The sequence below is a fragment of the Panicum virgatum genome, chromosome 3K, assembly GCF_016808335.1.
Source record: "Panicum virgatum strain AP13 chromosome 3K, P.virgatum_v5, whole genome shotgun sequence".
Taxonomy (NCBI): domain Eukaryota; kingdom Viridiplantae; phylum Streptophyta; class Magnoliopsida; order Poales; family Poaceae; genus Panicum; species Panicum virgatum.
The window spans coordinates 15,120,442-15,141,940 of record NC_053138.1 but is presented as its reverse complement, the minus strand read 5'-3'; the positions used below and the strand labels follow the sequence as shown (position 1 = coordinate 15,141,940).

General features: G+C 49.3%; 4 protein-coding genes across 12 annotated transcripts; 2 read left to right on the top strand and 2 right to left on the bottom strand.

Moving 5' to 3' along the window:
• The first annotated feature begins 2,917 nt into the window (after nucleotides 1–2,917).
• Nucleotides 2,918–7,225, top strand: LOC120697799 (common plant regulatory factor 1-like). 9 transcript variants are annotated; one of them, XM_039981147.1, is made up of 12 exons: nucleotides 2,918–3,148; nucleotides 4,097–4,178; nucleotides 4,545–4,589; nucleotides 4,667–4,756; nucleotides 4,830–4,913; nucleotides 5,019–5,155; nucleotides 5,257–5,302; nucleotides 5,431–5,473; nucleotides 5,783–5,985; nucleotides 6,154–6,231; nucleotides 6,401–6,526; nucleotides 6,635–7,225. In XM_039981147.1, the coding sequence occupies exons 2-12, from the start codon at nucleotides 4,119–4,121 to the stop codon at nucleotides 6,851–6,853; spliced, it is 1,131 nt and encodes a 376-aa protein (XP_039837081.1). In that variant the 5' UTR covers nucleotides 2,918–3,148; nucleotides 4,097–4,118; the 3' UTR covers nucleotides 6,854–7,225. The 9 variants fall into 9 exon arrangements, with proteins under 9 accessions (XP_039837081.1, XP_039837077.1, XP_039837082.1 ...); XM_039981143.1 differs by having other exon boundaries at nucleotides 5,774–5,985; XM_039981148.1 differs by having other exon boundaries at nucleotides 2,931–3,148; nucleotides 4,526–4,589; nucleotides 5,834–5,985.
• A 3,710-nt stretch (nucleotides 7,226–10,935) lies between these two features.
• On the top strand, nucleotides 10,936–14,347 carry LOC120697798 (putative glucose-6-phosphate 1-epimerase). Its single transcript, XM_039981138.1, has 8 exons — nucleotides 10,936–11,538; nucleotides 11,658–11,732; nucleotides 12,247–12,303; nucleotides 12,456–12,619; nucleotides 13,151–13,285; nucleotides 13,388–13,490; nucleotides 13,716–13,815; nucleotides 13,906–14,347. Exons 1-8 carry the CDS (start codon nucleotides 11,422–11,424, stop codon nucleotides 14,109–14,111), a joined length of 957 nt encoding a protein of 318 aa, XP_039837072.1. The 5' UTR covers nucleotides 10,936–11,421; the 3' UTR covers nucleotides 14,112–14,347.
• A 992-nt stretch (nucleotides 14,348–15,339) lies between these two features.
• Nucleotides 15,340–16,471, bottom strand: LOC120697797. Its single transcript, XM_039981137.1, has one exon. The coding sequence runs from the start codon at nucleotides 16,437–16,439 to the stop codon at nucleotides 15,696–15,698; it is 744 nt and encodes a 247-aa protein (XP_039837071.1). The 5' UTR covers nucleotides 16,440–16,471; the 3' UTR covers nucleotides 15,340–15,695.
• LOC120697796 lies at nucleotides 16,471–18,287 on the bottom strand. Its single transcript, XM_039981136.1, has one exon. It carries the CDS (start codon nucleotides 18,130–18,132, stop codon nucleotides 16,492–16,494), a length of 1,641 nt encoding a protein of 546 aa, XP_039837070.1. The 5' UTR covers nucleotides 18,133–18,287; the 3' UTR covers nucleotides 16,471–16,491.
• Between the last annotated feature and the right edge of the window lie 3,212 nt (nucleotides 18,288–21,499).

The window sequence follows — 21,499 nt, the reverse complement described above, 5'->3', positions numbered from 1 at the left end:
CCCAACAAGTTTTACATTTTTCCATTTTTCTACTATTTTCTACGGATTTTCAAAGTTTCAAGCAATTTGGTCCCTAAAATACTATTCCTATGAGTCTATGACATTGCAGAAAACCCCCTGGACTTACTCTAATTGCTGCACGAGGCCCCTGGTCGCCATTACAGTGAGCATGAGCTCACAGAGCTCCACGGGAATGGCGCTCCCGGCCTCCATTCTCGAAGCCGAGGGCATGGGGAGAGAGAGGAGAGTGAGGAGGTTCTATTTAGGTGACTCGGAGCATGGGGAAAAGGGTGGAAGATGGTCGGCCATGAGCGGCCATTGTTGCCTCCACGAGAGCTTGTGGGGAGGTCTGCTCCGGCAGAGAAACAGAAGGGCGCCTGTTGGGGGTGGGTAGAGGAGGGAGTGTGGGTGCTTACCAAGGCCTCGAATCAGGCGGGGAATGGCCGGAGGTGGGGGCGCGGCGTGTAGGGCCGAAGGCGGCCATGGCGGGCGGCGGTGCTGCGCAGGCGCAGGCAAGCGGGGTCGGCCGGCGGCGAGGCAAGTAGCGTTGCGGCCAGGCACCGCTGCGGCCAGGCACCGCTGCGGCCAGGCACCGCTGCGGTGCCCCGTGGCACGGCGCAGGGGAGTGCGGAGGTGGCTTGCGGCAGCGCTCGCGAGAGGAATCGAGGAACGGCGCCCAGGGATGGTCGGAATCGAGGAACCGTGAGTGCTCAGCTCGGCTTGGTGCGATGAGGAAGAAAGGAGGGGAAATCAACCAGAGCACTCGGGAGAGGATAGGGCACTGATAAAGGATAAGGACGTGCTCGCTGTGGTGAGGATCGCCGACGCGTGGAGTCGACGCTGGCACGGATATGCGGCATGGGCGCCGGGAGCAGTGAACAGAGAGAGAAAATGATTCAACGAAACTTAGCTCGATTTTGACCATCCAAAACTCAAAATTTCACATCGAAATTTGAATTTTTGCCAAAACAAAAGTTGTAGAGGAAGGAAAAATCTACAACTTTAATGTTGGGCAACACTTGATTTGAGCTTTAGATTTGGGAGAAAACAGCGGTCAAGGCTAAGTCAATAACTGAAATTTAACTAAGCCTACACAATTAACACTAATAACCATGCTTAAGTGATGATTAGCGATTAAGCACGGAATTAGCACCTAAATTAACACTGGGCTGTTACAGTTACGACACTTTTTGTGGGCGTGATGAATGATAACATGTCTTAGCCGCAGGGGCAGGACATGATGGGCAATGGTAGACAAGAAAGATAGTTGATGGGAACAGAAACAAGGGAGAAGCATTAGTCTGTTGACGGCAGGGGCAGTAGCTTGCTAACAACATATGAAAGTGGCATGATTTCCCCCGTTTCTTCCCCCACCTCTTTTCCTTTTGCTGTATGATTGAGATTAATTTTCCTTTTTTGCTTCTTCAGCTGGGGCCTAGACTTGCCCCCTGTTTCATTAGGAGAAAAAAAACACCGTTAGTCATCTGACTGGATCCAGAGCTTGCTCTCCTCTCTTCATCCCCGGTCAGTCTTCCTCGCAACTTCTCACGCTGCTCTCCCGCGGCCTCACCCGCGCCATGCCTGCCATCTTGGCATCTTCGGCGGCGTGCACCTGCTTCCACCGCCGCCGTATCCATTCCACTTCCACGCTTCCTCGCCGTTGGCACCTCCCGCCGAGCTCCTCCCTTCGCTTCATTCTCTGCCGATCGAAGCCAGGACAAAGACGTGGACGAGTAGGCATGCTGCGAGCATCCTCGTAGAAACCGGTGGGGATGGGGGAGGAGTGCACGAAGCAGCGCGACGCCTTGGTCCAATGCGACCAACCCACGTGGGATCACCCATCCGCCTCCCAAGTCAGGATAAGCTAGCTAGGCCCCCAGAGCTGGCACCTAGTCAGTGACGTCTCCACGCTCCCGCGGGGCCCACGCCCGCCGAATCGCCGGCGACGTGGCTCAATCGCCTCCCGACTTCTACGCGGGCGCACAAGGGCCGTTCGACGTGGCAGGTTTGACGCACATGTTTGCCGTTTCCTCCCCAGCGAAGGCCGACCTGTGGGCCCGGAGGCACCTGGACCCCACAGCCAGAGTGGGTACAGGGTTTTCGCGCGCGTGAGAAAAAGGCGGAGGAGGAGAATCCTTCTCTTTCTCTCCGTCGTCTCGGAATATTTTATTCCAGGTTCTCGAAATAGTATTTGATCCAGGCGGCGGGGCCCGCACGGGATGCGGCCACCACGTCACCCACATGACTGGGATGCTGAGCAGGCCGCCGGGGCACGCCGTGCGGCGACGCGTAGGCCGGCGAGATGGTCGACACGTGAGCGCGGGTGGTACAACCGATGGTGGGGTGACGAGGAATAAACAAATGGGCCCCGTTTACCTTCACCCAGCTCACCCTCCACTTGCAGCGTCGCCCATCTCCACCGATAATCCAATGCACACCTGGGAAATGTACACCGCTATGTGCCCTTTTGACAGATTTTTAGTTAAATTTAAGAACTTTTGTACCTTGGACATTGCTGCTAATTTGTGATATCATTAATATGTAGTAGAAAATAAGGCAAAAAATTTAATAACCTTACATTCATGGAACGTAGTATTCATTAGAGATTTATGAGTGTCACTACTACGAAGATAAATTTATGTTTTGTCCCAATTATATGCATAGCAAATATTTCTTTTATCGATATGCACTATGTGAAGTAGACATGTATTCTTCTCCCAAAGAAACATTAGAGTAGTGTTTACCCGACATTTACACTTGGCTCTGTCAAGTGTTAAGGAACTTTAGCAGTTGCTGTCCTAGAACCAAGTGGGACCGAGCAAATCTGTGGGATGCAATCCAAGGTGCTTGTAGCAGGTAGCCTGGCCGGACACGCTCCAGAGGCCCAGTCCTTATCACAGACACGTGTCTCGTGACGTGGCTCCAGCCTTTGGCACCCCTCCCCTCGTCCCCTTCCTCCCCCTTCCCCGCTCGCCACCGCTCCCCTGCCTCGTCGCCTCTCCCTCGCGCACCACCTCCCCCTCCCGCGGTCTCCGTCTCTCACCTTCTCGCTGCACACGCATCTCCTGATTGGATCAATTGGGCTTCGCGTGCCGTCTGATCCGTGGAGCGCCCGCTGCCGAGCGGAATCGTCACCTGATTTGGCGAGGTGAGATGGTTCCCGTCCCAATTCGTGCGCCATGCTCGTTGATTTCTCCTGCTTCCCTGCGTAGGCTCATGCTCGTGTTATCTCATAGCGGTATTGAGCTGCATCTAGTTATTTGGCCTAGTCTCATCGTTGATACGGGAGTAATTCATGCGCGGGAACTTATTATCAGGGGGCAATTCGAGTTGTACACATATTCGTCAGGGAGACCTTGAGAGCTGGGTGCATGATGCATTGATGCGTCACGGCGAAAGGAAACATCCAACATGTCAGTTCGTCGGAGGCCGTTTATCTCCTCGTGTCCGAGTCCAACTCTTTGCTCCGTCTGTCCTGTTCGTTGGATATCGAAGGAGGAAAGTTATAGCCTCGTAGAAAGTTTTGATTTTCCTTTAATCTTGAGTGCAGGCTTGTAGAGTCAGCAGGGGCTCTATAATGGTTAGAAAAATTAGGTGCATCCCAGCTGCAGTTTTTAAATCTCGGTTGCGTGTGTTTTAAATTGGTGAGGTAGATTTCTTACTTTTCGTACGCATCCTTAGCATATTTCCCGGGCGAACTAGAGCCTTTATCCCCGTTTAAAAAAAGAACCCTAGTCCTTTTGTCCTGTGAAACTAGCTTATGGAGAACATGTCATTTTTAATAATCATGCGTGAATCTTCTATTACCTTTTGTATGAAAAGAAGTTGGCTGTAGAAAAGGATTTCAATTCAGATCTTATTTCAGATAATAAAACAGGACCATTCTGGTCTGTAGTGTTGAACATGAAAATAGGGTTTTGCAGCATAAGTCAACGCCTTTCACTTGGGGGGGGGAGGGGGGGTTACCTTTCAAGCTGGTTTGATATTGTTTTGGCTGACTAAATTGCATGTTGTTGTTGTTGTTGTTGTTTTTGAAAGGATTGTTGGAAAAAATAATAAATTACATCGTGTGATAATCTGAAGTTCTACATGTCAGACTAGCAGATATTTGTGAAGTCATGGCACACGATGAAGCTGTGGCTACCCAGAAGACTGGAAATACAGCATCATCTCCTAAGGTAGTCATTTGTGATATAGTAGCAGTATTTTGTTTTCCAACAATATGATTCAGTAGTAGTGATTACTTATCCCAAGTCAAGCTTAATTTATTTTCAAATCTCGAAGTTGACTCATCTATACAATTAGATATTTCTTAAAATGAAGCAAGGACTTAATTGGATCACTTTCCTCATATGGAGTTCGTGTCCAGTGTCCTTAATCTGTCAACATAACATGCACAGTGAATTCTTGCCTACCCATTCTCATGTTTATTGCCGGTTTCTTACCTTACATGGTATGATGATATAATGTATTTTCTGACTGACATGATTTCAAGTGTAGGACTACTTACCATTAATGCCCTCAGCGATTATATTTATTTGCAGGATCAACCAGCTCCTTCTCCATATCCTGATTGGTCGAGCATGCAGGTAGAGTTTCGGCCTTTTGCCACTCTCCCATTTCATAGGAACACGGTAGTCTAAGGAATATGCACGCATTTTTACAGGCATACTATGGACCCGGTGTCTTGCCACCAACATATTTTGCTCCAGCAATAGCTCCAGGTCATCCACCGCCATATATGTGGGGTCCTCAGGTACGTGAGTTCGATCTCCATTTGCATATGATGTTTCATATACTGTATTGAAATCTAATTTCACTGTCTGCAGCCTCTAATGCCACACCCTTTTGGGACACCATATGCTGCAATGTACGCACATGGCACAGCTTACCCGCACCCCCTTGTGCCCATGGTAAAGATACCTTTGACTAACCTTTTTCTTGATTATGAATTTCCTTTTCAAAGTTTTTCATTATGTTCAATTTTTATAATTTGGTCTTTTCATGATGCTTCCAAGGTATCAAATCCCTTGAGTGTGGAGCCAACGAAGTCTGCAAACAGTAAGGAAAAAAGTTCCAACAAGAAACTTAAAGAAATTGATCGGACGGCAGTATCTGCTGGTAGCGGTAACAGTAAAAGAGCAATGTCATCCAGGTACTGATGATTTTTCCTTCTGTTTTTGGATTTTTTTTACTGCCCCCTTACAGTTAATATTTTGGTAAACTGAACTTATATGCTTGTGATGGTCTACTCAGTGAAGATTACAGTGCAGAAGGCTCCAGCGATGTAAATGATCAGAAGGTATGGTCTTCTTCATGCTTGTAGTCGTTATGTTTTGTATTACCTTTTGGCTTTTGCATTGAAAATGCCTGAAATATTCTGCAATTGTAATATTCTTCATCATCACGCTGAACTTTTGCATAATCCAGGTGAACAAAACTTCCAGGAAACTGAGCTCAGTTGATGGACCTGGTATTTTCCTTTCCTTTTCGAACAACTCTTTCAATACTTATCTGATGTCATGGATTCACTATTTCTCCACAATCCCGCTTTACAAGACTTGTTAGAGCCAGATGCTACTAGATAATTTTATTATCTTAATATTGTCCACATTGGTCATCTCGTACTCTTCTACATGCCTTCTTTGGTGGTCTTGTTTGCATGTTTTCTTTTAGTTGCTTCATAGAATATTAACTGTGATCAAGTCATGTTCTATGAACAAGAGTTGGCAAGAAAATGTTTATAACTAAAATATATTTGCTGGTGCCGAAGCATCTGCAGCTGCAAGGATTGAAGGTGTTATAGCTCCTAACCATACACTGGCAAATACAGCCATTTTGCCACATCACTGCTTTCCAGCTCCAGTAGTTAAGACCAGCACTACAAATGTTGCTAACTCAAGGGCAATGGGTGGATCGATATCTCCATATCCTGGTGTGATTGTTCCGCCTCATACTGGAGGACCAGCTGACTTATCAATCAAGGTATATCCCATCTGCTCTTGTAACTGGTAGCAAATTGACTTTATCAGAAGTATATATTTTTTCGTTAGACTTGAATTTTGACATGTTATTACTATTCGTAATCCCTGAATGATATATTAGAACCTTTTGAGTTGATGTGCTTGATTATTTGTGATTTTCCCATGGCAGGATGAGAGAGAACTGAAGCGTGAAAAGAGGAAGCAGTCAAATAGAGAGTCTGCTAGACGATCAAGGCTGAGAAAACAGGTGTGTTGTTTTCACCATCTTATGCATTATTGTTCTTGTAAACGTTGACTTGCGACACAACTGCGATATATGTAGCAGTATCCTTAAACATATGGAACTGAAACTTGATTTGGATTTTGTCCTTATGATATATATCAACTGTATGATCTTAATGCTCTCCTGGCTGTAGGTTGAGACAGAGGAGCTGGCAACACAAGTGGAATCTCTTACAGCAGAAAACACGTCCCTTAGATCTGAAATCGGGAGGCTAACAGAGAGTTCAGAGCAGCTCAGATTAGAGAATTCAGCTCTGATGGTAATGAACCTTTTGCTCAGGCTATACGCACTAACGTTCTATGCACGGTTCGAGGCTCAGCATTTCACTCTGCCTTTCTCTGTTGGAACCGCATGCTATTTTTCTCAGGTGAAACTGAAGGATCCTGAAGTGCCGGCCCCTGCAGAGCCGTCTCCAAAAGCCACCGCATCCTCGCCCTCTCCCCGCCCCACCGCGGAGAATTTCCTGTCGATGATCGACGGCACCACGAGCGCGCCGGGCGCGAGCCGGCACACGGAGCACGGCAAGCCCAAGCTCCGGCAGCTCCTCGACTCCAATCCGTCGACGGACGTCGCTGCCATAAGCTGATGCTGATCTGCCTCTCTTTCCCCCCTGGCACGGAGAGAGGCCGGCTAATACAACACAGGTGCATGTGGCCGATCTTGGTCGCGAGCTCATGCTGTCTCACCATAACGTTCTGCGTTGCAGTGTACTAGGAGGCATTGATTCCGGTATAGCATTTGAGAACACAGGTGACAAGTATCTGTCTGCCCTAGTGCAGTCACTGGCAGGGGATGCCTGATGTATCGTGTGTTAATTAGTTTTACTTGCTATGAGCTTTAGCAGTGTTGTAACATAGGGTGTTGTGCTGCATGCCAACCTGAAAACTTTTTTTCGCAAACATGGCTGGGCACGTATTTCATTAAGAGGAAAGCAATACGACAAGTACAAACTTTAATAGGCAGAGGCTATTAAGTCGGAAATAGAGCCACCATCAAATAGATGGCAGGCGACCTAAAAACAAGTACAGTAAGAAAAACGGGGACGACACAGGCAATCGCGCAAACCTAGACACGACCGTAACTGAAACCTGCAATAGAGAATTACAATGCCAAGGGTATAATGATCGGTAACACTAGGGTGGCAAAGCATCCGCCCAACTCACCAAAGCGGCAAAGCATCCGCTCGAAATGACGACGGTGGTAAAGCATCCACCAGAACAGGGCGGCAAAGCATCCGCCAGACAACGACCAATGCAACCCAGACGATGATGATGATGAAAGCAAAGGCAAGCGCAGATGCAGAAACCCTCCAAAAAGAGCCAGCGACCACCACCAGCAGACGACCACCGCAAGCTGAGCATCCAAAACGACGCCTCTAGAGAGGGAGCGACGCCATTAGCGCCGTCGTCGTCCGACCAAAAAGGTCAAGGCTTTCGCCCGGAGAGCTCAACAAAGGAGAGGGGAGAAGTGGAAAAGATGACGCCTTCAAGAAGGTGAACGGCGCCCGCATGCGTCGTCGTCATTGGTCTGCGAGAAGACCCAAGGCTTTCGCCTCCACCTCAAACCCTCTCCAAAGCCGAGGGCCGAACAACGCCACCACAACACAGGGAGCCCGCCCCGCCTGCGGCCACCAGGAGCAGCAGAGAGGAAGGCACGTGCGAGGCGACGGCCGGCCCCGGGCCGGGCGGACGGCGGCGGCGGCGGGACCACCGGCAACAGCCGATGGAGGCAAGGCGGCCGCCCCGAACACGCGCCCGAGGAAGTCCAACGCGCCAGTGCCGCCAGGGGAACCGGAACCCTGTGCCGCCGCCGCCGCCACAGTGCCAGCAGCCACCGCCGGCGCCGGCGCAACCACCGCGCGGCGCCGGCGCAGCCACCGCACGAGCATCGACGCGCCGCGCCGCCATGCCGCCACCACCACCGCCGGCACGAGCACCACTGCCACCGCCGGCGCGCGCACCGCCAGGGGGCGAGCTGTGGCCAGAGGAGGACCGGCCCCAGCCAAAACCGCAGAGGGAGGCCAGATCCCGCCCAAGGAAGCCCCGATCCAGCAATGGAGGCGCCGGATCTGCACCTCCGCGGCCGGCGGCCGGCTACCGACGGTGGGGCAGAAGGCCTAGGTCCAAGAGATTGGGGGGAAAGGGAGGGAAGAGTGGGAAAGGGGGCGAGCCAAGCCGACTTTGCCCGGGCGGCGGCGCCCAACGGGAGGGGAGTGTGGGGTGGCGCGGCGTCGCCCCCGTGTCGCCCAGGGAGGACGACGCGGGGGAGGGGGCGGATTGGTCCAATCTGAAAACTTCGAGGCCGTCCTTTTGACCATTTTCGGTGCAATAACATAGTGCGAATCGGAGCTTGTACAAGCAAGGATGCCTGCACAAAACTGCAGCGTGGTTTGATCAATGGACTCCAGTGGTATGAACAGGAGCATGTGCCTGTATTTCGCAAAAAGGAAATAAAAAGGTTTCCGCCTTGACCATTTTTGTTTGTGAAAAAAAAGGATCGAACTGTAGCAGTGACGAGGTCCGGCTCATATCCGAACCCACTTTGACCATTTTAAGCAGCCGCTACTTTGACCATTGTAAGCAGCCGCCTGTAATTTCTTTTCCGTGTCAAAGGCAGCAGAAGCCTTTTAGGATGTCGAATTGTTGAAGCATGGATCCCTCGCCGAGTCACAAGCAAAGGTGCTACGCTTGCTTCAAATTGCGGAGCACCGACGGGCTTCGTGAGAAGAGGCCGGGAAATCCCATAAAAAAAAAAGAGGCCGGGAAAAAAGAAAAAAAAGGCAACGGAACGGAACCGGTTTCAAAATATTTGTCACTCCTCGTTTATTGTGCCAACTTTGACTAAACGTTTTTTTCTAAAAAAGTTTTATAAATACTTAAAAATATATAATAATAATAATAAAAAAATATATTTCATAACAAATCTAGTGATATATAAACATTAAATATTGATAAATATTCTAGAAAAAAATAATTGGTCAAAGTTGACACGGAAAACGAGGAGTGACAAATATTTTGAAACGGATGTTGGTATTACTTTTTTCAGAGTCCTAGATTGCCATCTAAAAAATGCTATCTAAAAAATGCTGCCAGCTGAACGCCTCAACCCAAGGCAGGGGATACACGTGACTCCGCCACGCTGACTAAGGGCTTGTTTGGTTTCGGGACTTTTTTCAAAAGTCCCTATCACATCAAAAGGAATCTTACTATTTTATAGTATTAAATAAAATCTGTTTATAAATGTTTTTTGACAGCTGAGTGCTTTTTCGCGAGACGAATCTAATGAGCCTAATTAATTGATGATTGGCTACAGTGATGCTACAGTAACCATTCGCTAATCATAGATTAAGATACCTCATTAGATTCGTCTCGCAGTTTAGCCCCAGGGTTCTGCAGTTAGTTTTATAATTAATATTTATTTAATACTTCTAAATACTAAAAAATCCCTAGGACTTTTTTAAAGTCTCTGTTTCTAAACACCGCCTAAGCCGCCACCTCTTTACACGGCGGACGAGGCTGATCCTGGCACGGACAGGGCTCGCACGCTCCGGACCCAACAACCGAAGGTGACTTTTCAGGGGCGAGCCCCAACTCTTTCCCGAAATCTTCCGAGCCCCTGACTCATCGATGACACTGTTTTGGTAAGACTCTCCGTTGCCGTAGAAGAAAGCTCCAACTCTTTTGAACAAAGTGGTGGCCTAAGCCCGGGCTAGAGCCTAGAATAAGCAGGGATTGCCCACACCAACGCACATCTTTTTGTTCCGCCTGCATGGCGCTCAAGTGGAGTGGGCTATGGACAGAGACATTTCCGGGGTGCTGCTCTGTGCGAGAGTCTCTTTCCCTGCACTGCAGCACTGGATTGTGACTGCAAGTGTGTCAGTGTGTGTGCACCCAAACGAATACTGTAGAAGATAAGGAAAAGAGAAGCCAGATATGTGTCATCCCAAAGATTTGATGGCAGAAAAATACAACACTTCCGGAAACACCAAAAATGCTTGGAGGCCAGAAAACTCGGACCTTTTTTTAGGAATATTCATGTGGGGGCTTCCTCTTGATGGAGGGAATCACGTTTATGCGAAGGGAAAAACGAACAAGCGCACGCAAAGAGCGAGCCTGGAAGAGAAGCCGTATAGTATAGAAATCCAAACCAAAAGCTACATTCTGAAGCACCCATACAAAATGGTTTATGTACACCAGCAAGTAAATCAGGAAAGGTAAAATTGTTAAGGCACGCTACTAACCACGTCTAGCATGAGCGTGCACCTTGACATTTCCTTTTCGGGTAAAAAACGCCTTAAAATTTGCGCGAAAGTCACCATTAGTAGCCAGTCGCTTGGATCTCAAGTCTAACCGCACGCCTTTGAAACAGAAATCCCTTTTGCTCCCGTAAAGCGGCGAGCCGCCGGGGCCCGGGGCACGTGTCCGTGGCGGACGGCCGCGCCCGCGCTTGGACTCGCTCCACGGGGTCCCCCGGGCTCTCGGGCCCGTTCCTACAGCTCTCACACGCACGCACCGCTACCACCATCTCGCTCCCTCGCCTTGGATCCTAGCGCACGCGCACTCCCTCCCGTTCTCCGCTCCACTGCCCGCCTCCTCTTCCCCATGGTGGCTTTGTGAGTTGTGACCGTGCCGCCAGGTGGTCGCGTCGCGCGCGCGCGCGCGCACGCTTCGCCGCTGCGCTTCTGACCCCTGTGGCCGCGCCGCGCGCAGGCAGCAGCTGCCGCGCCGTGCGGGCTTGCCGATCCCTCTCAGGCACTCAGGCCTTTGCGGGTGGTTGGGAAAGCGGAGGAGGAGGCGGACGAAGGCTGCCGCTGCCGCTAGCGCGCGCTAGGTGGCTCGGCTCACGGGTTCTAGGCCGTCCCGCGGCGCGCGCCTTTCTTTTTACTCACACGGAAAGTGCCCGTGCCCGTGCCCGTGCCGCCCGCCCGCCGCCCCGCGCGGCCTGGCCGTAACATCCGAACCGCCCCCAATGGCGACACCACGGGCTCCTCAACACCACCACCACCACCGCCACCGCCACCCTCCTCGGCATTAGTAGCAGCGGCTGCAGCCCAGCGCCCCCACTCGTCGGTCCCTCTCTCCCGCTGCGCGCGCGTGCTGCTCTGCTTCTCTTCTTGCGCCGAGCGCTGCTCGCTTGCCGCGGCGCCGGTTGTCGATGAGCATGGGGCGCTTCGCCAGCTCGATGGATCCGAGGTCGGGGCTGGAGGTGGTCAGGGACTGGAACGGGGTCGCCCAGGTCGTGCTGCGCTCGCCCAAGGGAGCCTCTGCGCGGGTAGGATTGCCGACTGCGGATTTGTTTACTGACCGATCGGCTTGGGCGCTTGGCATTGCTTGCCTTGGTGTGGTTCTAACGGGGTTTTGCGCTGCTGGATTGGTTGGTTTGCATTGCAGGTGAGCCTGCACGGCGGCCAGGTAGTCTACTGGAGGAACGACCGCGGTGAGGATCTCCTCTTCACCAGCAGCAAGGTGACTTTTTCAGTTTTTCTCTCCTTCATTACCCCTCCTTTCATCTACTTTCCGTGTCCAGTAATCTGTAATACCCGGAAGTTTCTGATAGTAATCTGTGGGCGCCTACGTCCTAAGATTGGAGGAATATTCGTTCACACGGTTAACTTCTTGTGGTCAAGCTGGTGAATGCTCTTTGACCATTCTGTTGGAGGTGTATGCGTTTCTGAAATTTACAGTCTGGTGGTAACTGTGTTCAAATGGTCTGGGATGCATAGCATTAATTTGTATCCAGACACATTCTTTCTGTAGTCCATCCTGATGGCTGGAGAAGGCAAATGGCAAATCAACTTTTGCTATGTTCCCTGTGAGCTGGGACTAATTTGAGGTCCTAAAGTCTCATAATGATTTCCCTCGGTTTCCTGTGCTGAGCTCCCTTTTCTCATCTTGATGGATAGCCCAGTGGTGGGCCTGTAGTCTTCCATTTGCTCCAATGGTCTCAAGCACTTTCATGTCTGTTGTTTCTGACGTGCAGGCAATCTTCAAGCCGCCAAATGCGATGCGAGGTGGAATTCAGATGTGTTTCCCACAGGTACTGCAGTATGCCCCATTCTTCTCATGGTTCCTATTGGATTGCACGTTTCTGCTGTAATTTTGAATTTATCCGCAACATACAAATTTGTATGTAAGCTGACTGATAGAGAGGGGAGTGTGGCGCTTCTGATAACTTAATACTCCATGCAGTTTGGGTATTCTGGGACATTGGAGCGACATGGATTTGCAAGAAACAGGATATGGGCCCTGGATGATGAGCATCCACCGATAAATCATAATGATAACATCAACAAAGTTTCTGTTGACCTTATACTAAAGGCATCTGAAGATGACCTCAAATGCTGGTCACATTGGTATGCATTTGTTTCTGGTTATCTGTGTTTGCATTCCTATGACTAGATGTAAATTATGTTGCAGTTAAATGTGACTAGGCGTCAGAGTTCTGTTAAGTATTGCGTCATCGAGAGGCGTCGTTTAAATACTGAAGCTGGGCATTTCTGATAGTATTGTTTGGATGCAAAATTTTGACAATATTATGCTGGCATATTTTCAAATGAAAATGTGGAAAATCAACCAGAAAGCATTTGCATGTCATTTCTTGTAAGGACTGTCTTGATATGCACAACAGCTACCCCTTCATCTTACAGCATTTATGTTTTTTTAATAAAAAGGTCTGAACAAGACTATTGTTCATAGCTGGATGATCCAGTACTGTTGATCGGTGTCAAACTAAGAGAAAGTAGTTCTATTTTTTTAATGGATCCAGATGCCTTCTCATGCTGAATCACAAGTTCACAACATGCAAAATTGAGTTCTCCTGGTAATTTTATATCTGTGTGTCCTTCATATGAATCTCCTCATGTACGACTATAATTTGATTGCAGTTTTGAATTCCGTCTGAGGGTCTCTCTTTCAAAAGATGGGGACCTATCATTAGTCTCACGCATCAGGAATGTCAATGGCAAGCCATTCAGTTTCTCATTTGCTTATCACACATATCTTTCTGTTTCTGACATCAGGTTAGGCATTATTTGCTCAGCAAGCGATTTTTTATACCTCACTATCTAACTACTCCCTTCAGTGACGTTCCATGAGTGACATGCTATGTCTTGTCAATCCAGTGAGGTGAGGATAGAAGGTCTGGAGACCCTTGATTATCTTGACAATCTTAGCCACAAAGAACGGTTTACAGAACAAGGAGACGCCATAACATTTGAGTCAGAGGTGAAAATTTTTCCCCAGTACTTTAAAGGATGCATTGATGATGTAAAACTATTTAAATCTGCTCAAACTAGTGGAAACTTAAGTCTTGCAAGTAAATTGCTGCAGTTTCCTTGGTATAGTCAATCATATAACTGTGCTAGCCTTTATGTATGCTGAAAGCATAACTGTAGAAGATTCTGTCTTAGGTGCTCAAGATTTCTACTGTTTTGTTCAATTGCTATACAGGTCGATCGAGTCTATGTTAGCTCCCCAAATGTAGTAGCAGTTCTTGACCATGAGAAGAAACACTCATTTGTCATAAGAAAGGAAGGACTTCCTGATGTTGGTAAGATACTTTGCCCTTATTGTAGTCACCTACCAGAAGATCAACTGTTAACAGATTTCTCATTGTAACCACTGTATGTATCCCTGTCAGTTGTATGGAATCCGTGGGAAAAGAAATCAAAGACTATGGTGGACTTTGGTGATGAGGAGTATAAGCAGATGCTTTGCGTTGATGCGGCCGCGGTGGAGAGAGCAATCACCCTGAAACCAGGGGAGGAGTGGACAGGGAAGCTGGAGCTTTCTGCAGTTTCATCCACCAACTGCAGCGATCATCTTGATCACCCCGTCAGCATCTAGCGTGTAGTGTGGAAGTTCACATTTCATAGTGCTATATGGTGTTCGCCTCATAAGAGAAGTAAGAATCTCCTTTGTACATCCGAGATAAGTAGGTGCACGTGCACCTATAATCAGTCAGCTGCTCGAATTGATCTAGAATCGGCAATTCTATTGTGACCTGGTCTCTGGAATCTAATGATAGTAACGCCTTGCTTCAGGCATAAGCATAATGCACCCAAATGGCAAGATTAAGTTTCTGCCTTGTTTTCTCAATATTTCCAGTCATATAATGTAGTCATGATCGGCCTAGACATCTGAAGAAATTGTAGCAGAACCAGTAAATGGCATCCAAGAGTCCTTATTCAGACTAGCAACTACAACGTGCTTAGTTCGATTGTCATAAGTCATAAGCTGAACATCCAGGCATGTAATCGCACGAGAATCCATTGGTAGTCAACTGCACTTCAGTCATATGGACGTAATGCACTTCATGACATGAATATTAAACTAAGCGTTTCAGTTTCAGCAATGAAATTCATGTAAAGTTATGGTGTGCCAGAAAGTATGAATATTATAAGTATAAATAGACCCACGGGAATCATCATGGATGCTAACAAATCTTAAATTAATGCCTGGAGAAGAGTCATTCAGTTGCATTTCTACTTAATCAAGACACAGGAACGTGTGGTGGCAAGAATCAATCGAGTCATCAATCATAAGTTCTGAAAGAAAATTATTTGACATGATACACACACGGCATGATATTTACGACACAGAGAAAAAAAGTAGGCTCAGTCAGCACATTCAGCCTCTACAAAACTACAAACTAGTACTACTACAGTAACTTCTCAAAGATCTCTGCAAACATTATTAAAAAAACTCTGACAAGCAAATGAGTCACTGAATTATAAATCTAGCATGTCAAACAGAAAAAAACAAGCAGCCATGCCACCAGTCAGTTAATGAAGACTACAATTCAGATTAGACACCAAAACCTCTGCAAAATAGTACTTCAGTAGTTAAGTAACCACAAGCATCCCCCTTGCTAAACTTGTAGTCATCAGTCTAGAACCAAATGAACATGGGGAGGGGTCAACGGGGAGGGGGGAGGGTCAGAGGATCCCCCATCTGAACAGTTCTTTCCTGCATTTCTTACCAGAACAGAGGTACTCGGCTAAATCAGTACCATGTCACTATGTCAGAGTATTCAATGGTAAACAAATTAAGGGTACCGAATCACACAAGTTCAGAATACAAGCATATCAATCTAACTCATTGTTAGGGTGAAATCAAAAGGAAAAACACTGATCACAAACACTAATATTCCAGAATGGTTTCTCTATTACATCTCAGTCACAACCGGTAACCTTTTATGCGTTCAGGGGCGCAAACTGAGATTTTCACAAGTACAGGAAAGTATATAACCGTAAGGCACGGCAATGATCTCAAAGTTTTCAGCAATCTCTTTCAAAAATAAAAAGTTTTCAGCAATCGTCTCAGTCTGTACAAGGTCACAGCAAACACTCACATCCAAGGCACTCTAACATCACAGACTAAGCGAATGGAGGTAGAGGGTTGTAGCAAAAAAACCTGCCATCTCAACTCTCAAGGGAGAAGCCAAACCGCAGAAGAGCTGTTTGAAGAGCTCTCCAGCTCCTGCTCCGGGAGGAAGGGCACGACACAGGGCGGCGATCCTTCTGTCCACTTGCCGTTGTCGCTGCAGGGGTACTGCCTCTCATCGACACTGCGGAACATGATCTGCTCGTCGTAGAAGCTCGGATCGTCCGAGAAGTAGACACCGTCCTTCAACCCCGGGTAGTCAGCAGTTTCGTAGGATCTGGAGCAGCCTCGCCCCACGAACAGCATCCGGCCATCCAGGCTCGGTTGCAGGGTACAGATACACGAAACTGCACCATGTCTACTGATGTCAAACTTCGGAACCTCCATTGTGAACAAGCTGAATTTTTCTGCCAAACTTCTGTTAGCACACGAGTAGTAGCGAAGTATCAGAAGCAGTTGCCCTCGAGATATCACCAGATAGCGGCTGCAGAAGTGGTTCTCATGTTCCAACTGCCCGCCGTTCAATTCATACTGCACGAAGAAGTGTTTCCAATCATTTGAATCATCCAACACGACTTTGCCATCGGGGAAGGTCGGGGTCCAAACCAACAAGTGATCGCCTCGCGAGATGCAATATAGTGAACCTTTGTAGAACCCGATATCATCCGCTTCCACATATACTGGTGTGTTGAGACCTGACAATGGATCTGTGGCGACAAGATCTCCGAAACTCCAAAGCCCTATTTGAATTGACCCCTTGCTGCCTTTTTCGCCAAATTGAGATGTCATAATAGGGTTCGGTGTGGGGTGCTGGTACCGGACGATTGCAGCTCCAATACAGCTACTGTTCGAATTCAAGTCCGGAGGCGGCGAGGATACTCTGGGGGTATGAGCCTCCCTGGTGAAAAGTGATCTGATCGGGTAGATGGTGCCTCTCTCCCGTAAGTAAGTTGCCCATCATGTGCTGACCAGTCTTCAGCACGAAGAACAACCACCGACAATCGAAGGACCCGTAGAATCGAGCGTGGCGGACGTCGAGGGGGGCGCCCGTGCTGTGCTTTGCACTCATCGAGTGGTTGCCGCATGTCAGACACCAAATTGCGGTACCTCTAGAGGATGGCTTGAGGAACCACGGAAGCTGTGGCTGTATGGCCCGCGCCCCGAGCTCTGAATCTGACAGCTTCAGGCACCACGCACGGAGCGCGCGGACGCGGTCGGTGTCGCAGATCACTTGGCGGATGATTCGAAGCACCAAATCCAGCGGTAGATGTTTGGCATGCCATTGGGATAACACAAGCCACGCCGGCGGAGAGCGGTCCGAAGGGCCCTGCTCCGGGAAGAAGAGCTCGACATTGGGAGCCGGCCCTTGCGACCACATCCCGTTGTCGTTGCAAGGATACCGCCTCTCGTCGGCACGGTGGAACATCATCTCCTTGTCGTAGAAGCACCGATCATCCAAGAAGTAGATGCCGTCCTTGAACCCCGGGTACTGAACAACCTCGTAGGATCTGGAGCAGCCTCGCCCCACGAACAGCATCCGGCCACCCAGCGACTCCAACTCGTCCCAAGACCAGGGGTACTCAACCTCCACTTGGTCACCCTCTTGCTCCCGCGGTCCATTCACTCGGAACACCATGAAGCCCGAGGTCGGTGAATCAGGATCGGAAGCGAACCTGACGACCATCAGCAGCTCGTCCCGGGACTCCAGCAGGTACCGAGCACGGACGGGGTCCTGGTAGTTGCGCCCCTCGGGCTGGAAGTAGCGTACATCCGAAACCACTTGGAGAGGCCCAGCCGCTTCATCAGGAACTGGTTTGCACACGCGGATGTGTTCTCCTTGGGTGAGGAAGTAGAAGACCCCGTTGCGGCATAGGACGTCCTCAACCTCCAATTGCGGCGGACTTGGGTCAGGGTCAGGCATGACATCGTAGGCGACGCCCTCGAACGCCACGTTCCAGAACGCGAACCGGCGCGGGGCGGGGGCGGCCGGCCAACGGGAGATGATGCAGGCGCCCACGCAATTTTTCTTGTCCGGTGGGGACGAGAGGGCGGCGGCGAGGATGGCCATGTCGTGGCCGTCGGCGAAGGGGTCGTCCTCCCCCAGGCGGAACGTGTCTGGGGCGAGGAGGGTCCTGTCATGGCGGAGGTTGACGAGCTCGTTGTCGGAAGTCTGGTCGAAGGCGAGGAAGAGCCAGGCGCCTTCGCACGAGCCGAAGAAGCGCGCGCCGTGCGGGGGCGCGTTGGTGCGGTAGTGGTGGACGCAGCCGCCGCTGAGGACGCAGTAGGCGCGGGTGGAGTCGTCCGACGAGACGATGAGCCAAGGGAACTGGGGCGGCGGGCGCGGGAGTCTTGCGAGCCTCGTGCGCCACTCGCGGCAGACGCCGGCCATGCTTCCTCGGTCGATGGCGCACGGGACGCGGCGGACGATCTCGCGCAGGGCGTCGTCGGGGAGGCCGTCCGCCCAGGGTGGTGGCTCGGCCATGGGAGCTCGGATGGGTGGGGGCGAGGGATTGGGGATTTGGGGTAGAAGAAGGGATGATGGCGAGGGGCTGCGAGAGGTGGGGACGAGAGCTTTGGGGGAGGAAGGGAAGACGGCGAGGAACTGGAAGGGGAACGTTGGTTTGGTGGGCGGTGCGGGATTTGATTTGCAACTTGTTCTGGAAGCCCTTGGAGCAGGGGACGGGGCGAGAAAGAGGAGGGCTCCTCCTTTCGAAAACGACGGCGGATCGTGCTGGCAGGGCTGCCTCTGCTTGGGCTCATGGGCCGGCTAGATCGCGCCAAAATTTCAGCCCACAATGATCATGTGGGCCCGTCCGGTCCGGTACTTCGACCATGGAAAGGTAGCATCCTATTATATTATTTTTCGAAACCCGAGAGAGCATGTAGCCTAGTGGTTATATGAGTCTCAGTAACACCTGAGATTCTGATTCAACTCTTTGTGGGAGTAAATTTTCAAGATTTAACGATGTTTGTGCTTTTAGTTGTAGGCCACGTTTCCATCGACCGTGAAGCGCCTGCTAGACTTCTCCATGGTTGGATCCAAACGCTCGTTGAACTAGGCCAGGAGATAGACAATAGCGGCCCAACAGGCTGGACAGAATTCGAGCAGTCTGATGTGTGCGGCAAAAATGCTCATTGCAGTGCTGGATGTCGTGCAGGAATTCAGGCAGCTAAGTGAGCAGGAGATTACTCTAAAACGTGACCTGAAAACACGTTTCCTTGGCATGACTGCGGTTGAAAAGTTAAGAGCCAAGCAAGTTGCCAGATTATCTTCGATAAGAGCAGCAGAGGCAAGCTCCAAATTGTTTTACTTGCAAGCCAATGGTCGTCGACGAAAGAACTTTATTCAGTCCATCCAATCAAGAACGGTGACAGAACATTCCCATGAAGGAAAAGCAAATCTAATTTTTACCCACTACCACTACAGCTCTCATTTTGGCAGCTCGGCAGGAAGAATTACATCTTTAAATTGGCAAGCAATGGGGCTGCAGCGTCATGATCTAGCACACTTGGAAGCAGAGTTTTCTGAGGAGGAAGTCAAGGCTGTCATAGATGATCTGGCTGCAGACAAAGAGCCGGGCCCGGATGGGTTTATCAGTATCTTTTTCAAAAAGAGTTGGTTGACTATCAAGGAGGATATTATGGCAGCACTGCTCTACTTTCATCAGCAGTATGATCAACACTTTCAGCACCTGAACAAAGCTCATATGGTTTTGCTACCTAAAAAGGAAGATGCATGTTGCTTAGGGGATTTTCGGCCGATCAGTTTGACACATTCCATTGCTAAGTTGTTTTCCAAGATTCTTGCAACCAGATTATCTTTAGTGCTAAATGATCTGATTTCAAGGGCACATAGTGCATTCATTAGGAGGCAGGGCATTCAAGATAATTTCTTATATACACAGAACCTCATTAAGGATCTCCAGTGGCACAAGCGCCCAGGGCTATTCCTGAAGCTAGATATAGCAAAGGCATTTGACAGTGTCAGGTGGGATTTTCTCATGGAAGTTTTGGAGCAATTTGGGTTCCAACCAAAATGGCGAGCTTGGGTCTCCATTCTCCTGGCAACAAGCTCCACATCTGTACTTTTGAATGGTTCTAGGGGCAACTGGTTTAAGCATTTCAAAGGTCTTCGGCAGGGTGATCCTCTCTCCCCAATTTTATTCATCATGGTTATGGAACCATTACAGAGGCTATTTCACATTGCAACTATGGATGGACTGTTGTCACCTTTGGGTGCAACTGTCACCAAACTACGTGCAAGCCTCTACGCCGATGATGCAGCCATCTTTCTGAATCCAGTCAAGGAGGAGGTGCAATTGGTGGCAGATATTCTCAATATGTTTGGCCAAGCTTCTGGACTGTATATTAATATATCCAAATGTGTTGTATTTCCCATAAGATGCGACGGCTACGACCTGGAGGACATCATGTCGGGGTTTCAATGTCCAGTAAAAAAATTTCCTTGTAACTAACTTGGCCTACCACTGCATATCAGGCAACTGAGAAGAGTCGACATCCAGCCTGTAATCGACAAGGTGGCCAATCGATTACCAACTTGGAAGGGCTCTTTCATCAATAAGGCCGGCCGGTTGAAACTGGTTAATTCGGTACTCTCATCTATACATGTTTATTTCCTGACTGTTTTTGATCTCAAGAAATGGGCACTGAAGAAAATTGATAAGATTCGCCGGGCATTCCTTTGGAATGGAACATCTGAGGCTAATGGCAGTAAATGCCTGGTTGCATGGGACAACTGTAAGAAACTGAAAGCAAATGGGGGGCTTGGAGTGCTTGATCTTGCTAAATTCAGTAGGGCTTTACGCCTGAGATGGCTCTGGTACAGTTGGGTGGACCCTGAAAGGCCCTAGGTAGGTTCACCGGTTCCCTGTTTTGAAAATGATAAGCAGCTGTTCCGTGCTTCTACCATGGTCACGGTCGGTGATGGGCGAACAACAATGTTTTGGGATTCAACATGGGTGAATGGTCATGCTCCGAGGGACCTGGTACCAAATCTGTATAAGTTAGCATGGAGGAAGGGGCTCAAACTCAGAGATGAGGTGGACAATCAAACATGGACGAGAGGCCTCTGGCGGATGTCGACGGCAACCGAGATATCTGAGTTCATTTTTCTATGGGAAGTGGTGCAAGGGGTTCATTTTTCAGATGTGCCAGATCTTATCACGTGGAAGTGGACTGCAAATGGACTTTACTCATCCAAATCAGCTTATGAAGTTCAGTTCTCTGGTTCTTACTGCACGTTCAACGCCCAGGCGATTTGGAAGGCCAAAACTGAAGGCAAGCATCGTTTCTTTACTTGGCTGTTGGTGCAAGGGAAAATTCAGACCGCGGACAACTTGATCATGAAAGGCATTCAGTGCGACCCAATCTGCAGCCTTTGCCACCAAGATTCTGAAACAGCATCTCACTTATGCCTACACCGTTCCTTCGCGCAACAAGTCTGGTCTCTAGTCAGGACCTGGACGGATGGGCTTGTTTTGGTTTCTGCGCAGGGTGTCAATGTCCAGGAATGGTGGAACTCAGCATTGCAGGTGCCTGACGCAGCAAAAAGAACCGGGTTGCAGCTATACTAATCTACACGGCGTGGAACATTTGGAATGAGCGGAATAGGCGCATCTTTCAGGGAGTCGTTCAGGCACCGCAAAGAATTCTGGGGCTCATCAAGGAGGAGATGGCGCTCCGGCAGCAGGCTTGTGAGCTTCAGGTGAATAATGTAGTTTCATAATGATTTCCGTTTCTAAGAGTATGAGTCCTTTAGTTATTTATGTAATCACAACATGTATGAACTTTGTACTTCTTCTCCTTCTTATATGATCTGGCAGCGCTCC